Source organism: Citrus clementina, unplaced genomic scaffold (assembly GCF_000493195.1).
Source record: "Citrus clementina cultivar Clemenules unplaced genomic scaffold, Citrus_clementina_v1.0 scaffold_4, whole genome shotgun sequence".
Taxonomy (NCBI): Eukaryota; Viridiplantae; Streptophyta; class Magnoliopsida; order Sapindales; family Rutaceae; genus Citrus; species Citrus x clementina.
In genome coordinates, this window is record NW_006262274.1 from 18,888,136 (window position 1) to 18,909,586 (window position 21,451).

General features: G+C 36.2%; 4 protein-coding genes, 1 long non-coding RNA gene and 2 other non-coding genes across 8 annotated transcripts; 5 read left to right on the top strand and 2 right to left on the bottom strand.

Moving 5' to 3' along the window:
• Positions 1-4,864: 4,864 nt before the first annotated feature.
• Positions 4,865-7,000, bottom strand: LOC18045652 (nicotinamidase 2). 2 transcript variants are annotated; one of them, XR_002906134.1, is made up of 2 exons: positions 6,007-6,998; positions 4,865-5,443 (listed from the first exon to the last, which is right to left on the bottom strand). XR_002906134.1 is itself a non-coding variant. In XM_006437532.2 (1 exon), the coding sequence occupies exon 1, from the start codon at positions 6,698-6,700 to the stop codon at positions 6,065-6,067; it is 636 nt and encodes a 211-aa protein (XP_006437595.1). In that variant the 5' UTR covers positions 6,701-7,000; the 3' UTR covers positions 5,846-6,064. The 2 variants fall into 2 exon arrangements, 1 of the variants encoding a protein (XP_006437595.1); XM_006437532.2 differs by lacking the exon at positions 4,865-5,443 and having other exon boundaries at positions 5,846-7,000.
• Positions 7,001-9,322: 2,322 nt separating this feature from the next.
• Positions 9,323-10,874, top strand: LOC112099321. Its single transcript, XR_002906124.1, has 3 exons — positions 9,323-9,577; positions 9,700-9,755; positions 9,845-10,874. It is a non-coding gene; the product is annotated as an uncharacterized LOC112099321 (long non-coding RNA).
• Positions 10,875-11,270: 396 nt separating this feature from the next.
• On the top strand, positions 11,271-12,782 carry LOC18045653 (thioredoxin-like protein YLS8). The gene is made up of 2 exons (XM_006437534.2): positions 11,271-11,465; positions 12,306-12,782. The coding sequence occupies exons 1-2, from the start codon at positions 11,346-11,348 to the stop codon at positions 12,612-12,614; spliced, it is 429 nt and encodes a 142-aa protein (XP_006437597.1). The 5' UTR covers positions 11,271-11,345; the 3' UTR covers positions 12,615-12,782.
• Positions 12,783-13,091: 309 nt separating this feature from the next.
• On the bottom strand, positions 13,092-15,642 carry LOC18045654 (chaperone protein dnaJ C76, chloroplastic). Its single transcript, XM_006437536.2, has 4 exons — positions 15,184-15,642; positions 14,543-14,799; positions 14,281-14,455; positions 13,092-14,126 (listed from the first exon to the last, which is right to left on the bottom strand). Exons 1-4 carry the CDS (start codon positions 15,514-15,516, stop codon positions 13,521-13,523), a joined length of 1,371 nt encoding a protein of 456 aa, XP_006437599.1. The 5' UTR covers positions 15,517-15,642; the 3' UTR covers positions 13,092-13,520.
• Positions 15,643-17,114: 1,472 nt separating this feature from the next.
• Positions 17,115-20,491, top strand: LOC18045655 (probable mediator of RNA polymerase II transcription subunit 36b). Its single transcript, XM_006437539.2, has 7 exons — positions 17,115-17,218; positions 17,390-17,700; positions 17,803-17,898; positions 18,006-18,083; positions 18,175-18,351; positions 19,760-19,828; positions 20,044-20,491. The coding sequence occupies exons 1-7, from the start codon at positions 17,203-17,205 to the stop codon at positions 20,212-20,214; spliced, it is 918 nt and encodes a 305-aa protein (XP_006437602.1). The 5' UTR covers positions 17,115-17,202; the 3' UTR covers positions 20,215-20,491.
• Positions 18,564-18,636, top strand: LOC112099391. The gene has a single exon (XR_002906195.1). It is a non-coding gene; the product is annotated as a small nucleolar RNA snoR60 (small nucleolar RNA).
• LOC112099392 lies at positions 19,016-19,086 on the top strand. The gene has a single exon (XR_002906196.1). It is a non-coding gene; the product is annotated as a small nucleolar RNA snoR60 (small nucleolar RNA).
• Positions 20,492-21,451: the final 960 nt, after the last annotated feature.

Sequence of the window (21,451 nt, forward strand, 5' to 3'; positions counted from 1 at the left end):
CTGAGTGCAAATAGAACAAGTGATGAAGAACAAATATGTGTGTCTCTGTGTGTGTATATTAAGGCTTGTATGCAAATTTGTACTTACAGGCTTCGACTTTTGAGTTCTGCCCTTTTTTATGCTCACTTTCAACATTTAATGTGTTGAAAGGATCTCCAAAAGATTGTATTCTTTTCATTTATTATCTTTTGTTCACTTGTATAAATTTAGCTTTGTCATTTTAAGATAAACAAGAGTGACAGCATAATTTTATCCAGCAGTTTTTATCGCTACTATAAAATGTGCGATAGTGACACAACAAAGTTATACTTGTGGAGAAAAGCAAGCGTAGGGTGAGTATTAAGAGCCTGTCAAGTTAGCCAAGATATGACTGCCTTTGAATTACTTAGCTAAGCTACATGCATGCGTTTAAAACAAATTCTTGTAGCTGCCATAGTAGCAAGGCAAGTCATTCTTAGCTACCAAACAAGGCACTTCATCCTTATGTTAGGCTACTCATCCTCCCTGAAATTCATGCTTTTGTTGGATATGCCGATATTGTGTTTCAAATTTATAGCCAATTAAGAGCAGCGAGTATTGTCCCATGCCTTGGTGTTATATAATCATTTAGCTTATCAAATATATATTCAATAGGCGCAATGTATTTGTTTCATGTCCTACAGATTAAAAAATGTAACAGAATTTCAACAAAGAAAGAAAGTACACTATGGTTTCAACTAGCTTCCAACGAACCAGTAGCATTTATTTGATCTGATGTATCACATTTGGATGTGACAGCCATAGTTCACTCTGCTCATATGGTTTTAACTATTATAAAATTATAAGGTTGCATAGGCACTGTTCATATTGATGGTATCACTTGTTATTCACTTACCCTTTTCCTTTACATATATGGAGACTAATCTGACTTAGAGCTGGATACCGACACTACCCCGAATTAGGCAAGAAGCACAAAATCTAGCAAAGATGAATGGGGAATTGATGAATAAATTTGTGGGGAATCATTGTACAGCTCTAATAATTCTTTTCCAAAAGGATGAATTTCTTTCTCACGACCTTTAATTTTTCTGTTCTCCACATCATTCAGTCAAGGAACCAATGGCATAAATATAAAGTAAGGATTCCCCAACAAGTACTATTTCAAGTCAATAGCTTTGCCACCGAAAAGAAAATGGAAAGTTTTATTACTTTCCAATTTTGGTAAGCTATTGTCATGCAGCATATTGTTAGTTTGAGGATAAACAAGACGTATATAAATCTTAGTTCTCGGTAAAGGCAGTAACAGCATATTAAACTAAAAGCAGTATTTGCTGAATTGGAATCTACAGAGCATCCTCATTCCTCAATGAAGCAAAATTTACTTCACCGGGTGGACATGACAAATACTATAATAGCAGCAGCTGAATCTCGGTTGTAACATATAGCCAACCATCTATAACAACAACACATCCTCAATTTGGAGAAGCTGGAGGTTCATTTATGTGCATGTCTAATTGGAAATTTCAGGGCAAATTTATAAGCTACTTGGCCTCTGCTGAAATGAGGAGTACCTCACAGACTTTCCTTTGAAAGAAATCCTGATACCTCTTTTGGCAATAAGAATATGATCAAGCAATATCTGCATTGCATTTTCAGGACTCTGAAAGTCCCATTATGGAGAATATATTCACTTTGGCAGGCATGCTGATACTGAGTGGTGGACCCAAAAAAAAAAAATGAAAAAGAGTCATCATAAATTGTACAAATTGACGGCAACCCATTGATTTTCTGATCTGCATCCGATCTGTACTGTTCTATGAATAGGGACTCCAAGCACAGCATTTGGCATCCAATTAACAATCAGAGGAGTAGCCTAACATGAAGATAAAGAGCTTTGTTTGATAGCCAAGGATGACTTGCCTTGCTTCTGAAGCAAGGTCTCTCAAATTTAGCTTAGCTGCATATATAGCTCGAATCCTTGCCTAGTTTCTGAGGCAAGTCGTCTTTGGCTAGTCTAACAGGCTCTTATTATTCATGCTAGGCTCTCTCTTCTTCCACAACCACTTCAAATTATTGTTGCCTGTCACATATGTTCCCTATTAATTGTATAGTTAACACTTAAGATTATATATTCCGTTTGAGGAAGATGATGAGTTTTGAGAAAAGAGTCTTACATGAAGATTGGAGTTTTGTCTGATAGCCAAGAATGACTTGCCCGCTCCTTCTAATTGAGTGTGGATTAACTCATTGATTCTTCCTCTACGAATATAAATGGTTACAAACTTTTATGTTGGTTTCGGGCAGTCACCTTGGCTAAGCTGACAGACTCTCTCTTTTCATGCTAGGATTTTCTCCTCTCCCAAGCACCATACATTTGCATTTTGATTATATTCATCTTGAGGTACTGATTTTGCAGTGATAAATTGAAAGTTCGAGTCGATAATTGAATTGTTTCAAGCCTCAAGTTCAAGTAAATACTTGTATGTAAAGATAAGTGAAGAAGCAAACGGACTCGTACTTTTATGAAGAGGAAGTACCGATTCACACAGAGTTTTGGCAATTTTAATTCCACAAGATTGTATACACAAGACAACAGCTATGCAAATTCTATGTATGATTGATCGTGTTCAATTATCAATTTCATTCAATAAAATTGCTTATTTACCTTTAGATAATTACTTATTGTCTTCAATATAAAGTTGCAAATGACCACCACAAGAACATAACAAGAAAAGCGAATGACATTGATAGAAGGATTGTGAGTGTAAGTTGATGCCCTTTACTGCATGTGCTTTTAAAGATTTGCTAGATTTCACAGTCACAGTTTTATATATGTTCGAATCTCCACCAACACTAACTTTATTGATTAATTAAAATTAATTTGCACAGTAAATCGGGTGGCTTATGCGTGATGTTTGGATTCATGGTGGCAATATTGTTAGAGTTGTGACATATTTCGTGTGAAGCTTACACACTACTTGCATAAGCCCTTATCACATTGCTTTCATCTATATCCAGGTACATGCATATAAAATGCAATCTGCACATATATATCTCCTAAGATTTTGTCTTTATGCCGGAGCATGGGCAAGGGAATTTCATCTGGGTATATTATATAAACAATAGACGAAAGGTTTCTAAAATAGCGAAGGAATTGGAGTTTGCATATAAAAAATTGAGCTCTGATGATGAATGAAAGTATGAAACTGTAAAAGATGTGATCCGAATACACTGCAAAATCTTCTTTTTTTGGAATTTGGTAAATGGCATTGACTTTAATCTTGTTGTCAGTTGGGGCAACCTTATATGCCATTGAATCCATGCATCAACCAGATTTATGTGGGGGAATCAATGGGATAGAATAATCTGGTAAGATACGTCAATGAAGATTATCTCCACAGCTTTACATTATTATCGATTATCTTAACTCTTATCAGAATTTCCCCTGTACACGAACTTTTGCCAAATTGCACCTTCATAATTATTAGAACTGGATGGTAAGTATTGGTTCAAAAGATTTTAGACTAATGATTAAATTGCTGTAACATTTGAAACTATAGTTATCAAGTAGATGCATTTTCTTTTAGAGTTATATACGTAGCCTGAGTTCGAATTACACGCCATCCTGAAGACAAATCGTAATAGCAAATACGCACTCACATATCTATATGTACCAAATGCGAATGAGAGGCAGAGAAGGATCTTGGGTTATATGATATTAATCGGAAATTGCCTGGGATCAATAAGCATGGTGAGCTGTGTTCTGAATTTAGGCATTCATTGACTTTCCTTACCAAGGAAAATGCCGATTCTTCTTTAGTTATCTGTAATGAGATGGAGCAAATACATTGCATATTGGGGTCCCTTGTAGTCTCAAGTGATGAAGAGAATATATTCCACACTTTGGTAAGCTTGATGATTCAGTGAGGTGGAAAAAAGAAACTGCGGAAAGACTCATGGATAAGGCAATTACTTTGATGGCAATCTATTGACTTTCGGGGTCTCCAATCTCCATAGGATTTGTGTTCTATCATCGGCTATAAATAGAGGTTTCAAAACATTTCACTGGCATCCAAAAAGAGAATGAGTTTCAGCAGGACTGCAGAAGATTAGCCTAACACGAAGATAAAGAGGCTTGTTTGGTAGCCAAGAATGACTTGCCTTGCTACCGAAGCTACAAGGAATTGTTTTGAACACATATTGCTAGGTAAAAAACTCAAAGGCAGTCATATCTTGGCTAACTTGAGAGTTGAGAGGCCCTTGTCACTCATGTTAGGCTAGGCTCTCTCTGGCGCATAATCATGGGTTGAGCAATTATCAATATTACAGTGATTGCGACTTATGAATAATATATATATATATATATATATATATATGGCTTAAAGCTTACTTCTACGAGTAAAAATTGTAAGATAATTTTAATAACAAATGAGAGTTACAAAATTAGGTATTATTCTCAAAACTTAATAAATATACCCAAATGGATCTTCTTAGAACCCAAGAAAATATTGTCTTTGCACTCTTGAAGAACTCACTTGAAGATACTCTCAACTCTCACAATTTGGGATGCCTTAACTCTTTGAAATGAAGCTCAATTTATAGGTGTGTAATGACATTTGAGCTTCAACAATTGCGGAACAAAAGCCATTGAGAAAAGCTGCCATTTTGTCGGGCAAATCTTGACAAAAAGAGTACGAATTCTCATTCTTTAAATTTGCTATCACGTGGAGGTAGGAACCGGCATTGCATGTATTCAAGCCGTGCACATTTTGTCAAAAATCTGCATGTGCAATTTGCTGCCACTTTCAATTTTCACCAACATCACCGTATATCCGCATATAAATTGCATGAATAAAATTGTCAAACAATTTTTCTATTTCATCTCCACGCTTTTATCACTCAATTACTTGGCGGTTTGTCTTTAACGATTTCCCATTGTTCAAGTCAATATTTCAACACTCTTCCTCCACAAGCAGTTTACAAATATATTTTTGGCATCCGATTTCTTTTGGGCAATAATAGTTTGAGAAAAGAGAGCCTTACATGAAGATAGAAGCAATGTTTGATAGCCAAGGATGACTTGCCCGCTCCATATGAGTGAGGCGTGGCTTCAGTCATTTACTTTTTGTGATGACAACATTAATTTGGTTCCGGGCAGTCACCTTGGCTAGGCTGACAAACTCCTCTCTTTCATGCTAGGCCTCTTTCTTTCCCTGTTAGCTGTTACTACATTTACAGGTTTGATGATTAAAGATATGAGATGTGTTAATGCTGTATTATATATCTGAGATGCTCTCGGATTTGGTCCCTGCAGGAATACTTGTTGCATGGGTACATCAGATTTTTTTTCACTCTCGAAGCGGTTCCTCCCCCTTTCATCATGCATAAGATGTATAGCTTATCAAGACATCATTTTCGCATTTTATTACCTTGAGGTTGAAGAATGCAGGTAGCCCCTCTTGGGCTGCAAGCAAACAGAGCATATCTTTATGGTATGATCTTGTACACTCTTTGCATTCATGTGTTGATGATGCTATTCTGGGTTTTATTGTGAAGTAATTTTGATCTATGCTTTTGACTAAATCAATCTATTTGCCAAATTAACATCAGTCAATAAGAAATTAAAACACACAGAATCCAGAAAACAAGAACTACCCTGCTTAGGATTAAAATCCCTTTCACAAGATTTCGATAGCGCAGTAGCACACAATTCTCTCTCTCTCTTTTACAAACTAAACAGATCGTGAGTTGATTATATTCAGGTTTGAAACAACTAACCAACTAGTTACTGACACATCAACTCATCTCAACATCTATTTTAACAATCAATATAAGCAATTAAAACTTGAAAATATTTAAATTACAGTTTGCTAATCTAGTAATCTTTTAATTAGAAATGCTGCATGTTGAAATTATTGTTTTTACAATCACATTATAATACAATGCAAATGACATTACAAATTTACAAAAAAAAAAAAACATAGTTTTTGCAAAAACACACAACCTAATTTTGGAATGAGAACTTACACAGTCTCCAAGCAACTTATAATGGGAGACTCCTTCTCACAGTTTTTTGTTTTTGCTTTTAAGCCCCAAAAAGCCCAGCTTCGAGCCTCTCGCAATCAAACAAGTAAGCAAAGCCATAAGCCAAATTCTTCAACGTCGCCTCGTGCAGCTCCAAATCCGACGTGGCAGTCGCATCCGTCGAGAAGAACACCCTAAACCCTCTCAAAAACGCGTCCCGCGCCGTCGTTTCGCAGCACAAGTTCGTCATAACACCACACACGATCACTTCCTCCACCCCCATCCCCACCAACCGCTCCTGCAGCCGCGTGTTACCAAACGCGCTGTAAGTATTCTTCTCTATGACCTCGTCCGCACCCGCCACCAGCCCTTTGATCTCAGGCAAGAGCTCGGCGTCGGCGGTGCCGTCGTAGACCAGATCGCCGTTCCACCACTCGCCGAGCATGCCGTAGTCAGCGGGGGACTTGTGGCAGTGGCGCGTGAAGAAAACGGGGATGGAGGCTCGTCGGCAGAGCTGGACGGTGGCGAGAGTGTTGTCGAGTATGGGTTTGGCTATGGAGGAAAAGTGGTTTTGCATGTCAATGACTAATAAAACAGAGGATTTGGGATTTGGGTTTCTCTTTCTGATCTCGTATTTCTGGTACGATGAACACTTTGATGTCGCCATTTCTTGTTGGATTTGACTTCTCAGAGACATTATTTCTGCTGGTGTATGGCCGTATGGGATCTTAAATGTTGAAATTACATGAGCATAAGTGTATTAACAATACGAGAGTTTCTAGGTGGTTCTAGGAGACGAGGGTAAATTCAATCAGCCTAAAAAAAAAAATTCTCAAACGGGGATATATGTACTCAAATAATTACCCAAGTTATGGGTTCCGATGTATGTTATTCGGGGTAACATGTCTTTCATTTTTGTTATTTTGTGGAAGTACCGTTAGATTTAATCAAGACTTGCATCATTGTAATCCAATGGCTGTAGCTTAAAATGCAAAAAAGTACTTGTTCTGGGTTACCCCTTGAGCTGGAATAGATATGTATCGACACATATCGTGACGGACCCATAAATATGCGTGCAGCTTTTGGCATTCCAGAACCTGTGGCCTTATTAGTTTCCATGTTTTATGATTATTTTTGGAGCAGTGTCTACAACCACATGATTATCCGAGTGCCAATTTTTCAGACTTCGTGAGCCCTCCGAAGTGGTCAAAAGTGAAGGCTATAATCTGTAATGTATGGGCTCTTGCTCCCTTTTGGCCCCATCCACCTCTTCGGCGGGCTTACAAAATCATCATCTCTACTATTTTCACCTCTACGTTTTTCATTTCCCTTGAAGATCTTCTAAGCTGCTGGTTTGCATCAGACCTAAAATTATCTCCCGGAGACGTACCACTTTTGTCTTGAATCTTCAAATCTAGTTCTTCAGCATAGTTGCTAGTCTCAGAACTTTCATTGGATTCGATTACTGACTTTCTCTTTCTCTTCTTGGTTGCATTTGCTGAGGTTCCAAATATACTGGGCTTTCCAACATTGAGCTTTGCCATTCTGCCAGTTTCTATCTTATTTGCTAAATCAGGCCCAGGCCCAGGCCCAGCATCTTCCTCCAGATCCACTCCACCGCATACTCTCTCTTCGGTCTTAGAACACCCATCAGCATGAGAAGCACTTCCAGCATTAGAGTCAGGGTCAAACCGTGTGAATTTTGATGTAAAGATTCTCTCAGAAGGGTTCTCTCAGAATGAGAAGCACCCATTCTGATGTAAAGGCTTTCCACCATTATCTCGTGAGGCCACGGTTGATATAGAAATCTGGTCATGTTTGTTAAGACGACCAAGTTATCACGTCAACACTTAAATTTGTTTTTGATGGGGAACGATGTTGCTTGCAGCCAGTTCAACGAGCAGGTACTGGCAACCACGTACTCTCCCACACTGTTTACACCTGCAATCACAAGGAACAGTCAGGGAGGCGCCAGATATTTTTTAGACGAATACCCTCCGATACTTAAGTCAATTCTTAAGTTTTTTGAAAAAACTTATATCACTATTATTTGTGGCTTAATAGTTACTATTTGGAGTAAAAGTCTTAAAATGTACAAGAAAGAAATAATTTATGAGAAAAGTTTTGGATTCAGAGAGATAAGAGTTGCCCCTTGGTTCCTAGTATCTTACCTCTATTTGAATTTTCAGGGGTTTTATAGGCAGCCAAACGTGCAACATCATCCTTGATTCGTAGGTCTTAGTGGGTTGGTTGAATGCGTGGATTGAGTAATGGATGAACGTGTCAGTTATAAGACGGTTGGGGGTCGATGTGGTAACTATCTGGATGTAAGCATTATGCCCGATTTTTCTGGAACAACTTGCTGGTCGACCTTTGGCCAAGCCTTAGTAAAGACCTAATTTTGGCATCTCCTCTGCGACCTTTTGGTAGTCCTCATGCACACAAGTAGCTGAATATTACGAATCTACTCGAACATTGCTTTAATCACAGGGAGATTACAGTCTCGACCAGATATGTGCACGTGTAGGCGGTGGCATTTTAACCACTCAAACAGCCACCTTAGAATAGCTTATCCGAAATGTAGTTGCTCCTGCATTTTCAAAAAGATGTGGACTTGTAAAATGCGAAGGAGCTTTCCAAACAATGTTTGCAGCCCCATACTGCAAAGGACCTTTTAGAAAATTGTCCGACTGAGCTTGTGGCTTGTCACGGAAGTTCTTTTTATTAAGCAACTAATGTTATCTAAGATCCTGAAAAATATCCTTTAATATTTCAATAATGTTAAGGATCCCAATTTTTTAATAATGTTAAGAATTTCGATATTTGAGTTCTAACTTAAACCATAATACCATGCATCATTCATTTATTGAATAATAAATTTTACATTTATTAAATTTATTTAACCACCATCTCACATGGGATCAAAATTAAGATTTAAATATTAGGATACCTAACATTACTCTTAATATTTATAATTATATCAATTTTAATAAATAAATTTCAATTAAAATATTAAATTTTAATAAAATCAAATAATTATTTTAAGAAACTAATTTTATATAAAACGTATAATTTTGTGTAAATTAGCTTACCTTACTTACCCCTTTCAATTTTATTTCAGCTAAAATTCTTTTTCAATTTAATGAGTGACAAAATTCAGACCAACGATCGGGGCAGTTGGCCCACAGATTCTTCACTCACATCAAAGGTAATACACACGCGTGGCGCAATCAGATTGCGTAAGATCACCGCATCAAAAATTAGAAGCAATGTTGGTGGGATTTTATCAGCAACTTGTCTTCTAGACGCTTCGCTTCATTGATTTGAACGACCCTATAAATTTCCGAGGCCACTCTTTTTGCCCCGGCCTCGGTAACCACTATTTTCAATTCCAATTGGAGATTTCTAGAGCATTCACGAGAAGAGGAAAAATAAAAAATAGAGAAGCGAAACGATGTCGTACCTGTTGCCGCACCTTCACTCAGGTTGGGCCGTCGATCAGGCCATCCTCACCGAGGAAGAATGCGTCGTCATCATCCGATTCGGCCACGATTGGGACGACACCTGCATGCAGGTACTTACTCTTCTATATTATTCTTTACACAACACCGCATGATTTATATAATTGTTATATTTACATCCGTGGTTTCTTTCTGATAATTCCTTTTTTTTTCTTTGATATTGAGTTGTCTTTAGTTGGAATAATGAATGCAACTTATGATACGCCTCGGCGTCTCATCTTGAACCTGGAGGTATTCTTAAATTAAATTAATTACTGTAACTTTTTCCTTAAATCTCAATTTCATTGCTGCAAAACTCATTATGCTTCCTATAACTCTAGGAGGGATATTGGGCCAGGAGCCCAATAACAATGGCCCAATTGGGCGGTCAAATTAGACATCCGCTTCAAGTCCAATACAATAACCTAGTTAGCTTTTTTGCCGTTTGATCGCGTGCGTGTAGTCAACGCACCGCCAAGGGATCAAATTCCTAATCTTCAAAAAAAAAAAGGGTTATTTTCTGCATGTCCCCATATGTTTCAACAAATTTTAGTGCATATCCTAATGTTTCAACAACTATCACCACACACCTTAATCAACAAAATTCGCAGTTAATTTTGACGGAACGAGGGTAAAAGGGAAAATGATGGTTTGCTCACAAGATCCCCAACTGAAACCAAAAGCATGCAGACTGAATTTCAATTTTATAACCAAACGCCATCGATATAATCAAAATGCTCATCCAAATCAAAATGCGCACAAGCATACTCACCTCACCAATCTACCAAAATTCATATTCCACACTTCACCAAATTTATTTTAGTTAGCTTCGGTTTCATCCACCATCACCATCGTCGGTTCGTGACCGCCGAGCACTACCACCAAACATCTACGCCCCCATGCCACAAAGCACCACAACACTGCTGGCCGCTGGTACAGCCACCACAACACAAAGCTTATCAATTGATTTGGGTATAATTTTACTTGGTCAATATTGAAATTGGAATTGATGGTGAAATATAAATTAATTTTAAAATCGATTCCTTGATTTGTTAGTTTTTTGGTGTTCTAGCATGATGGATAAAATGATTTGGTGAATTCGATTAGCTATTTCGTTTGGAAAATTGGAAAGTTAGCTTGGTGGATAAGCCTTGGAGAATGACGATTGGTTTGCTATTTCATTTACACTTATGTTGGTTTAAAACGGCGAGGTTTGGGAAAGATTAAAACAATGTTGTAGGCTTTGTGGGTTTGACTGTGGCAGTGTATCGGTGCTCAGGTGAAAAATGATGTGTGACACAAACGAGTGAGGAAAATTGTTTCGAAAATTACCCAAAAAATTGAAAATTTCATCCCCTTCAAGTGCTGCCCAGTTCCCTGAGGAAGTACAGTAACTTCAACAAACACATGGCCAAGTTCAATAAAATAATCTAATGAAATTTTCCTTTCATTTGCTTCAAGTAAAGAAGAAAAACTTGTACTTATAAAAAAAAAAAAGAAGAAAAACTTGTAGAAGACACATGCTTCCCAGCCTCATCTTTATTTTTCAGTAACAGCATTTGAAATGAAGGGCAAACAAGTCTTTTACTCAAATCACTGACAATTCCATCGAAGTTAATGGCAAAATTTACTAATTAGGGTGTGCAGTGATAGTTATTAAAACATTAGGGTTAGCGTCAAAATGTGTTGAAACATATGGGGGCCGGCGAAAAATAACCCAAAAAATAATAATAATAATATGGACCGTCTTCGCTTTTGCCTACAACTAGGGGCGTGTAGTGGTGAGAGAGGGAATTATAGTTTCGTCGTAGAGAAGAGAGAGGGAGAGAGAAAGAGAGAGAGATGTCGTACTTGCTACCGCACTTGCACTCAGGATGGGCAGTAGATCAGGCCATCCTGGCTGAGGAAGAGCGTCTCGTGGTCATCCGTTTCGGCCACGACTGGGACGAAACCTGTATGCAGGTATCCTCGCTTCTCCTCTCTTAATTCTAGGGTTTGCAGTTTTGGGATTCTAATAATTTCATACTACAGTAAGCTTTATCTGTACGTTCAATTTCGATTTTAGGTTTACGTGCTCAAACTGACTTAAGATTTGCTATTGGCTACATAGGATAATTTGGAGGCATGGGGATAAATAATTAGCGTAGAGAAGTAACGTAGTCCATGTTGGCTGAAATTTGGTCAATTGACTCTATTCATTGGTGCCCTGGTGTCTCTTTCGTTTTATGCAGTGTTTAATATTTTACTGACGTACCCGAGCTCAGCAGAGCAGATTAGGAAGATAAGATTTTAACTATAGCTATGGGCCTATGGCGTTTGAGGATGGATTAGGAATTGTAGTCTCTTGCGGTTCTTGTTTTGTGTACTACTTGTTTACTTAGTTTCATACGCGAACACATTTGAATTTGGAGCATAGTCCAAGTTCTTAAACTTAATACACTTAATCAGAGGCTAGGACCCATTTGCCTTTCAAAAATCTCTTACAAAAATATAATATTTTTCAAGGGATCTCTAGAGGACTTGGGTATTGTGGATTCCAGTGCAATTTGAGATAACATTCTAGTAATTTTATTTCGTTTCCTGAATATATGTAAGAGTAATACATTTCAAGGGAACAAAACTTTGTGGGGGGTGTTGAGATGCTAATGCTTTTAGCCACAAATATGATTTCACATATTTATCTCGCTTGTTCCTGTTTTATTGTGCAAATTCTTTTTTTTTCCCCACCATTTTTATTGATTTGAAAGCTTGATATTTATATGATGAGGAGGTAATTAATTTTGTGTAATTTCTTGGATGCAGATGGATGAAGTGCTGTCATCAGTTGCCGAGACAATTAAGAATTTTGCTGTCATCTACCTCGTGGACATTTCAGAGGTGCCTGATTTTAACACAATGTATGAGCTTTATGACCCCTCAACCGTCATGTTCTTCTTCAGAAACAAGCACATTATGATTGATCTTGGAACTGGAAATAACAATAAGATCAACTGGGCTCTTAAGGACAAGCAGGAGTTCATAGACATTGTTGAGACTGTCTACCGAGGGGCAAGGAAGGGCCGCGGTCTAGTAATTGCACCTAAGGATTATTCCACCAAGTACCGCTACTGAGTACTTGTGCAAAATTGTAATTCATTTGTAAGATTATCATTTGAAACCTATTGTGTGAAAGTTGTCTTCAAAAGTCAATGGAGTGAGAACGCATTGATCTATCAATGAACAGAGAACACCCCTTTAATGAAGTGTTCAACGTTGAATTTTTATCACAGTTGAGAGACCTGATGGGCTGTGTGTTTTAATGCATTTTATATAGCTTTTATGAATAACCAATTCTGGTCATAGTTTTAAGTAGATTAATAGCTTGGAATCAATTCAATTGCTTTTGATTTTTTCTTTTTTTTTTCTAAACCCACAGATTTATCTTCAGCTGAATTTAATTTCTGATTTACTTGTAACAATTATTTCATGATTAGGAATTCCTTAATATTATTCGTTCGAGTTTTAGACGCTACACTTGGGAACTCTGCGAGAGCAAATGTGTATTTCTGTGTAACAAATCCACTCGTATTAATAACAAACAGATGAAAGAGAGATTAAATACTATATTTTATACATTTCTCAGCCTCTTTTTCCCTGCACATACATCCATCGGCTGATATCCGGCATATCACTAACTGTGCATTCCCTAATTTTGCATTTGGTTTCTGATAATAGAGTTGTTTTCAAGGAGAAAGAGCTAACGTTACTTGCCCTACATTGCTTCACTGGCCATCTAAATTTTGTTTCTTCAGGTAATGTCACTTAGATCATTACTTTCTCTACAAATTAGTTTCCCGCTAGGATGGTAATGAATAGACAGGCATTTTCCGCCTTCTTTTGACATTGCTTTTTATTTGTTTGTCTTTTTGGTAGTTCCAGTCGAAAGTTTGCAGAATCATTTTGTGTGATTGTAAATTGTACACAGACGAACTTTACAAATCAATGTGCCAATGTATATATTCCTGCCCTATGTTTTCCCTACTCTTGCCTGTTGCCAATGACCTCAATCAGTTCTACAACTGCTGCTCCAATGAAATACCATGTAATCCCTGCTAACATCACCTGTAACCAAGAGCTGTTGATAATAATCAATGCCAAAGAGCCACCTATGTGTTCTTTCAATCCATCAGAAACCCCTTGATCAACTTGCATCCGAACCATAGCTGCTGCAATTGCTGCTGTCACAATTGGAATTCCCAAGGCGATGGGGCTCCTCCTATTTTCTTCACGTACACTGTAATTCCTGTCATTTGGTTTTTTCCATTCTTTATTATATGGAGATTTCGAGGCAGCCTTAAAGCTCCGGTTGCTTTGGGTTGTATCCGGAAGAGCATGAGTGGATGGACTCCAGTACTCATCATGATACATGCAATTCGGTGGGATGCTTTTTGTGCTCTGACTTGCTTGTTTTCTGGCAGCTGCTGCATCCAGAAGCTTTTTAATATTTGGTTCTTTCAATTTTTGTTTCGACCGTGTCAGATTTTGATAAGATTCTGCATTGGGCAATTGCCAGTGTAACCAATTTGAGATTGATCTGATTGCTTGGATGGCTGAAAGTCGTGCTTCCCAATTGGTGTCCGTCTCCTGAAATGAAATATTTGAGGCTAAGAGGAGCATCAAAACTTGTATTTAGATAATGCAGCTCCGGGCTAGGTAGGCAGTTTCTTGACATGGAACGGCTAGAATTTGCAGAAGCAGAAATAAAATCTATACATTTGTTTCAAGTAGTTGTACATACCTTTCCAGCGGCTTTCTTCATTGCACCTTCATATTGTGTTTGAAATTTCTTGACATCAACGAATATGTTCGAGACACGTGCCCCTGCTGTGTTCCCTGCCCCCACTCTTACGGTACCACGCGGCTGCTTTGCCATGAGGTATTCGAGGGCTGCTAAATCCGACCTCTCCACAATCCTTGGCACAGAAGCAGAAACAAATAATATTATGAAACGGATGAATAACAACATGTGTTGGACAATCACAAATTAAAAACTTAATTACGAGATACAATCTACTGGGCACGTTTCTATAGCTTCCAGGATTTTGTGTTCAGGATCAGCCCACTGAGCAACAACTCTGGCCCTTCCATACGCTGATTCAATTGCAAAAGTTTTCCCAGCAAAGAGGGCGCATTTCAAGCACCCAACACATTTCACTTCATCAACAAACACGGCTCTTTGTTCACTTTCGGAACCAAACCATACAGAGTATATAGGTTTCCCGGTGTAGCCTCGGAGTCCAGCAGTCTTGGCTTGTTCCTGCATGCTCAAAAACAATGACTCAGTTAGTTATCTTCAAGCAAAGCATTGCCAAGTTGATAGCAATACAATGCGCAACTTCAACTAAATTTTGGTCACTTTACTAAAACCGCCTCTAGGGTGAATTTCACTGAAACCTTTTGACAAGTGAGAGAAGAAAAAAATTGTAATGGGAGCTTGGTGAAATCCCTCTTGTAAGGCTCACCTTCTTGCAAAATTTTAACAAATTTAGCAGGAGCAACAACAATAAGGTAGACTATTATACTAAAGTTGCATAAGCATAATAATTAAAATTTAAAGATAAAAGCATTTCAAAAAAAAAAAAAAAAACTCACAAATAAATCATACATAAACCATATGATCGGAATCTAATCACTGCATAACCTTATCATAAGCCAATCGAGAATTAGGATCAGAGAGAACAGAATAAGCTTCATTGAGTATAATAGCCATGTCATGTCCTGCTGATCCTGCTATATCAGGGTGACACCTCTTCTGCAGCATACGGTACGCCGTTTTGATCTGAGATTGATCCGAACTGCTGTCGATGCCGAGAAGATCATAAAGATCAAAATCCATGTTCAATGAAGCTTTGCAGCATGTTACAGAATTACTATTACTCAACTTCCTGGACGTTTTCGGGATTGAGTTGTTTTTTGTTATCGTTGAAATGCTAGGCGTGAACAAAGGCAGCCATGCAGTTGCTGCAGTGGGCATTTTTTTTTTTTTTTCCCTTTCGTTGCTTTTTTTTTTTCTTATTTCTTCTACGAAACAGATAAGAAATAGAGTGGTTACGGTTCTTGTACGTTAACACCAAACTTACAAGATATGAGATATTTGTGAATAAGTCTGGACTTGGAAAGATCTGGTTATGATATTTTGCGGGTACCAAAAAATAACACGCAATTAAGTTTGGTGTTAACGTACAAGAACCGTAACCACTCTATTTCTTATCTTTTTCGTAGAAGAAATAAGAAAAAAAAAAAGCAACGAAAGGGAAAAAAAAAAAAATGCCCACTGCAGCCATGCCCCAAAAAATAACACGCAATTAATTAGTCGATGGTTGTTGCAATCTGTAAGGGCACGTGATAGGAAAAAACGTGTTAATTTTTATTGGCTAGTTATGCATCTACATTCTAGCTTACATATTTAGGTACGAAAGATGTAGAATTTGCCTTCAAATTATCGTCAGAAGGGGGACTTAACGATTATAAAAGTGTTTTATTTCACTATTAACGTGAATGAGAATTGTGTTATTTTAGTAACAGAAATAGAAAAAGAATTATCATTAAACAAATTTTTTACAATCACAATTATGATTCTTTAATATTTTCCGGTATATCACAATCCTAATGGAAGAAATTAAAATTTTCATTAAGTCAACTGGGTGAATAAAAACGTAATATGTAGAGTGAAATACGCAACAAAACAGACAATAAATAGTGCTAATGAGCGATTGGAATACTTTGTAGAATATGTTAAATTTTGATATTGTTGTTAGACTTTTTCATCTTTTGTTTAATCTTAATCTAGTTCCTCAATTTCAAACTGAATCCATCGTATCTTGAGGAAAAACCTCTACCAACTTAACATTCCTTGCAATCTGGATCCTACGTTTCATCGCACAAAACACTAGTCATCCAATAAATCAATTTGATTCCTATTTTCATAATTTGTGTTACATTTCAGCTAAGTCCAATACCTTATATGTTGTAATAATTGAATTCCATATTATTATACTTTTTACCATTAACAAATGTTTTGAAACCTTTCATAAGAGAAAAAAAAAAGTCTTATCTTTTCAAATTCATTCTACTCTACTACTTTTGATCATTTAAATTTTAACTAATCAATAATCACGTAACGAAAATTGTCTTAACTCATAATAGTTTTATGTGATATAATTATTCTATAAGAACTTCCAACTCAACTACCATATTATTAAAAAGCATTTTCATTAGACGAATCATCTTAAAATTGCCATGTATTCATAGAAAACACATTCAAAAATAAAATCATGTAAGAATATAACCGCATAATTTGATACCATCCTTAACAACAAAAAATCAACTAAAATTTGTTATAGGGTTAAATTCGTCTTTTCACCAGGTCTAACCTAGAATCAGGGCAAAAAGGGGCTTTTAGTAGTCAAATCCAGTCAACCAGCAAAAACGAGGGCCGAAAAGACAATTACCGGAATCATCCTGGGTGGCTACATATTAAGAGAAACATCCGGGGTTAAAATTAGAATAACAAAAAGTGAAAATGAATGTTAATATGGAAAAACCCTAAACCCTAATTGCCATTCGCCGCTATATAAGCACACTCATAATCTCAACATAGCCACTCTTTCACTCTTCATCTCACTCTTTGTATTCTTTGTAGCCGGACAGAGCATCAAACATGAGACCTCCAAGAGGTAACAGGAACCCATTGAGTTTTCTCTTTTTACTTTTTCATGTTTCAGCAATCAACTATAGCAATAGGGTCTGTGATTTTCTGGTTTTTAAAGATATGGTCAGGTTTAATACCATTTGTTTTCTTAGAAATGTAAAAATATTAATGGGTTTTTGATATTTTGTTCGCGTAGGACGCGGTGGTGGCGGTGGGTTCAGGGGAGGCAGAGGTGATGGAGGAGGAAGAGGAAGAGGTGGCGGCCGAGGTGGTGGAGGTGGAAGAGGTGGTGGTAGCGCTATGAGAGGCCGAGGTGGCGGTCGCGGCGGTGGCCGAGGTGGAGGAAGAGGACGCGGTGGTGGAGGAATGAAGGGTGGAAGCAAGGTTGTAGTTGAGCCTCATAGACACGAAGGAGTGTTCATTGCCAAGGGCAAAGAAGACGCCCTTGTCACTAAGAATCTCGTCGCCGGTGAGGCTGTCTACAATGAGAAGAGGATCTCCGTCCAGGTCATTTGCTTTTCCACTCATTTTAATCGTTCTTAGCTCTATAGTGAAGATGAAATTTTTATATGAACTTATATTATATATGTGTTTGTGTTTCTTATTTAGAATGAAGATGGAACCAAAGTTGAGTATAGAATTTGGAATCCCTTCCGTTCCAAATTAGCTGCAGCTGTTCTTGGTGGTGTTGATAATATTTGGATTGTAAGTCTTTCCTTTAGATTTTTTTTTTCAAAATTTATATCATGTGTTGCTTAACCAATTTGAATTGGCAAGTTGTGTATTGACAATTTGTGTTTCTTTGTGTGAAGAAACCTGGTGCTAGGGTTCTATATCTTGGTGCTGCTTCTGGCACAACTGTCTCACATGTTTCGGACATTGTTGGCCCTGTAAGTAGATTGTGAGAGAGTATGTTTTTTCTTTAATGTGTTTAAATTAGGAGAGTTGCTTACTAGAACTTCTAATTCTCTGTTCATGTAGAATGGAGTAGTTTATGCAGTGGAATTTTCTCATAGAAGTGGTAGAGACTTGGTCAATATGGCAAAGAAGAGAACTAATGTTATACCCATAATTGAAGATGCTAGACATCCTGCCAAGTACCGTATGTTGGTCGGTATGGTAGATGTAATATTTTCTGACGTTGCCCAACCGGATCAGGTTTGCTTCTTGTGCTTGATTCTGTTTCAGCCCATTGTTATAAACAATTTGCAATCAGTTAATAATGAAACAAAAGGGGGTATATTTGAATTTTTATTTTCGTTATTTCTCAACTATGAGTAAAGTCAAGCTCTTAAACGATTTTTGCTGTTAATTTTACTTTTGCATATTTTTTGGTATTTCTTAAGATTGCGCACTTTTTTCTGAAATTGTTGCATATGATGAGATTTGCTCGGATTCCCCTTCAAGACATTAGGGTGATGTAAACTCGAGAATTCTGATGCAATTTCATTTCAATTTTAAAATTTTATATTAGTGGTTGTATTTGATTTTAGCGGTTCGTATTCTGTTAATTGATTTTTGTATTATTTTGTATTATGCCTGTTTCCTAATCATTTATACTGTATTGGTTTTTTTAAGTATGCGTGTTTCGTAATCTTTTATACTTCCATTGGGAATGGGATCTTAAAGATGTTTCCTCTTCATACTAAGGAAGTCCCATAAATACCATTTTTTATATTTTCATTTAATTTTCTTTTAAATATGTTTTCTTTTCTTTGTAATGTCTTAATTTTTATTTTATTTCCTTTTTCTTTTAATTTTATATATTTATTTATAAAAAATTGTACTTTTTGAAATATTGTTTACTTCTTTATTATCATTCATGTATGTGATGATATACTTGGATTACCCTTCATGATATATTGGGTGATGTAAGCCCAAGTTTCAGATGCTCATAAGAAGCAATTTCAAAGCTGGGATCTTTCTTTTACTTTCATCTTTTTTTTTTTTAATGAAATTTTCCAAAGTTATACTTGAAGTAATAATGGAAGAATTCTATTCTTCACTGTTTTAAAAATAAAATAAAATAAAATTGGTTATCATCAATATTGGATGAAAAGGATTCTGGGTTTTGTTGCAATTCATTTCATGCTTCTACATAATTTCTTTAAGTTTGATTACAAGACTTTATTTCAATCTAGATGTAGCTTTATACCTGCATGATTTCTGAGGGATTAAAAACTGTTAAGCTATGCTGTGACTGATTGCAGACCACCCCAAAAAAAAAAATCTACTTAGTGCTATTATCCATGTACTTGATCAGCCCAATATGTGTTGGTTGTGAATATTTTCTTGATATTTTCAATCTCAAGAAATTCATGCCTCCAGCATATAAGTTATGCACCATGGGAGAAACAAAAGTCTTGCTTTAGAATTGGACTTGTTGGATTTGTTCATCGTGATCATCTTTTTTTTTTTTAATTTCTAGTGAATACGCACACAAAGTGAACTTAATGCTTTTTAAAAAAAAAAATGTGGTGACCCCATAAGATTTTTGAGTTAGTTATCTTCAAGTTTTACCAGGTGTTGAATTTCTGAGCTTTTGTTGCTGTGAATTTTCTTACAGGCGAGGATTTTAGCCCTGAATGCATCATATTTTCTCAAAGCTGGAGGTCATTTTGTTATTTCTATCAAGGTTGGTGTTAATTCTTTACAGCTTTATGTATTGGTAAATCTTAGTCATTGCCTTGTATCTGATTAGCAAACTATTAATTGGGAAAATTATGTTGCACCCATCTAAAAAAAACTGCATAGAACTCAGCCTTGTATGTGAACTATTGTGTTTTCTTTCCTTCCTCTCGGCATGCCTGATATCTAATGTAACCTGGCTATGTGCATTGAACGTTTCAGGCAAACTGCATAGATTCCACTGTTCCTGCTGAGGCAGTGTTCCAGAGTGAAGTTAAGAAGCTGCAACAGGATCAGTTCAAACCCTTTGAGCAAGTGACACTCGAGCCCTTTGAGCGAGATCACGCCTGTGTTGTTGGTGGCTACCGTATGCCAAAGAAACAGAAGGCTTAGACCATCATCGGACATCCACCATTTTGTTGTATCCAAACATTAATGCTGGAGTCGTTGATTTTGTAGTAGCTAGCTGGGATGAACAATTTTGTGCTATCTGACCTTGTTATGTTTTATTGAGATTCTTTGCGTGGAACCTCATTGTGAAAATGCTTGTTAAAACCCTTTGATCATGTAGCGAAATCTCAATCGTTCGTCCTGTTTGAATGATTCCAACGCTGGTTGACTGATTTATCAATTTGAAATTTTCAAACAAACTTGCGGTTGCGGCTACTCATCGATTGGGGGTGTTTGTGGATCAAATTTTGTGGATTGGAGATTAATCTATGTTCAATTAATAATTTTGCGGATTATAAATTTTTAATATGATTTAATTCACGGATTGGTAAAATTTAATTTAAATCAAATCCATATGTATGCAAATTGGATATGGATTTAATTTAATTCATATTTCATTCATCATTTTGCGGATTAATTTGCGGGTTAAATTTTTTTAATTCTTTTATATCCACGATCTAATTAAATTAAAAAAATTAATATAAAAATAATTTTACTGTCAATTAAATTTAAAATTAAATAAAATTTAAATAAATTAATTATTTAAATAAAATTAAAAAATACATTCAAAGTTTTAAAATATAGCACATTAAAAAGAAAAAATTTCATGTGTTTAGATCAATAAATGAAAATTAATTGTTTAGGAATCAATATTTGTTTATTTAATTATTATTATTATCAGTTAAGATATAATATGGTGTTATTTAATAATATTTTAACTTATTTATTTATTAATAAATACTAATGTCATATTTACAAGTTTAATTTTTTTATTAAATAAAATTTTTCATTTTTTGTGAATTCATGAATTTTTACGGATTTACAGAAGTAAATTTATATCCAATCCACTGACTATGAATTTTTAAATTTGCAATCCAATCCAATCCAATCCACCAATCCACGGATTGAATTTTTATGGATCAAATGGATTGAGCAGATCGAATTGGATTGCAGATCAGATTGAATTTTAGACACCCCTATCATCGAGTAAAATTAAAATAATATCTTAATTAAGAAATTGTTAAAAAATTAATAGTAAAAAACTAAATAAATCAAAAATGATAATCTTATCACAATCAAGAGAAAAATTTTAAAAATTTATATAATAAAAAAGAAATATTTGTTTCATATTTTATATGTGACGTCTTGTATTTAACAAAAAAAATTCCATGTATATTGT

What these genes read in the sequence shown, in the direction of transcription:
- LOC18045653 (XM_006437534.2), top strand. Translation starts at nt 11,346, where the DNA reads ATGTCGTACTTGCTACCGCACTTGCACTCAGGATGGGCAGTAGATCAG. An exon ending in GGGACGAAACCTGTATGCAG is followed by an intron (nt 11,466 to 12,305) that starts GTATCCTCGCTT and finishes TCTTGGATGCAG; the next exon opens with ATGGATGAAGTGCTGTCATC.
- LOC18045655 (XM_006437539.2), top strand. An exon ending in GTGTTGATAATATTTGGATT is followed by an intron (nt 17,899 to 18,005) that starts GTAAGTCTTTCC and finishes CTTTGTGTGAAG; the next exon opens with AAACCTGGTGCTAGGGTTCT. An exon ending in ATTTTGTTATTTCTATCAAG is followed by an intron (nt 19,829 to 20,043) that starts GTTGGTGTTAAT and finishes TGAACGTTTCAG; the next exon opens with GCAAACTGCATAGATTCCAC.
- LOC18045652 (XM_006437532.2), bottom strand. Translation starts at nt 6,700, where the DNA reads ATGTCTCTGAGAAGTCAAATCCAACAAGAAATGGCGACATCAAAGTGT.
- LOC18045654 (XM_006437536.2), bottom strand. Translation starts at nt 15,516, where the DNA reads ATGCCCACTGCAGCAACTGCATGGCTGCCTTTGTTCACGCCTAGCATT. An exon ending in CTCGATTGGCTTATGATAAG is followed by an intron (nt 14,800 to 15,183) that starts GTTATGCAGTGA and finishes TTGAGCATGCAG; the next exon opens with GAACAAGCCAAGACTGCTGG. An exon ending in TGCCCAGTAGATTGTATCTC is followed by an intron (nt 14,456 to 14,542) that starts GTAATTAAGTTT and finishes TTCTGTGCCAAG; the next exon opens with GATTGTGGAGAGGTCGGATT.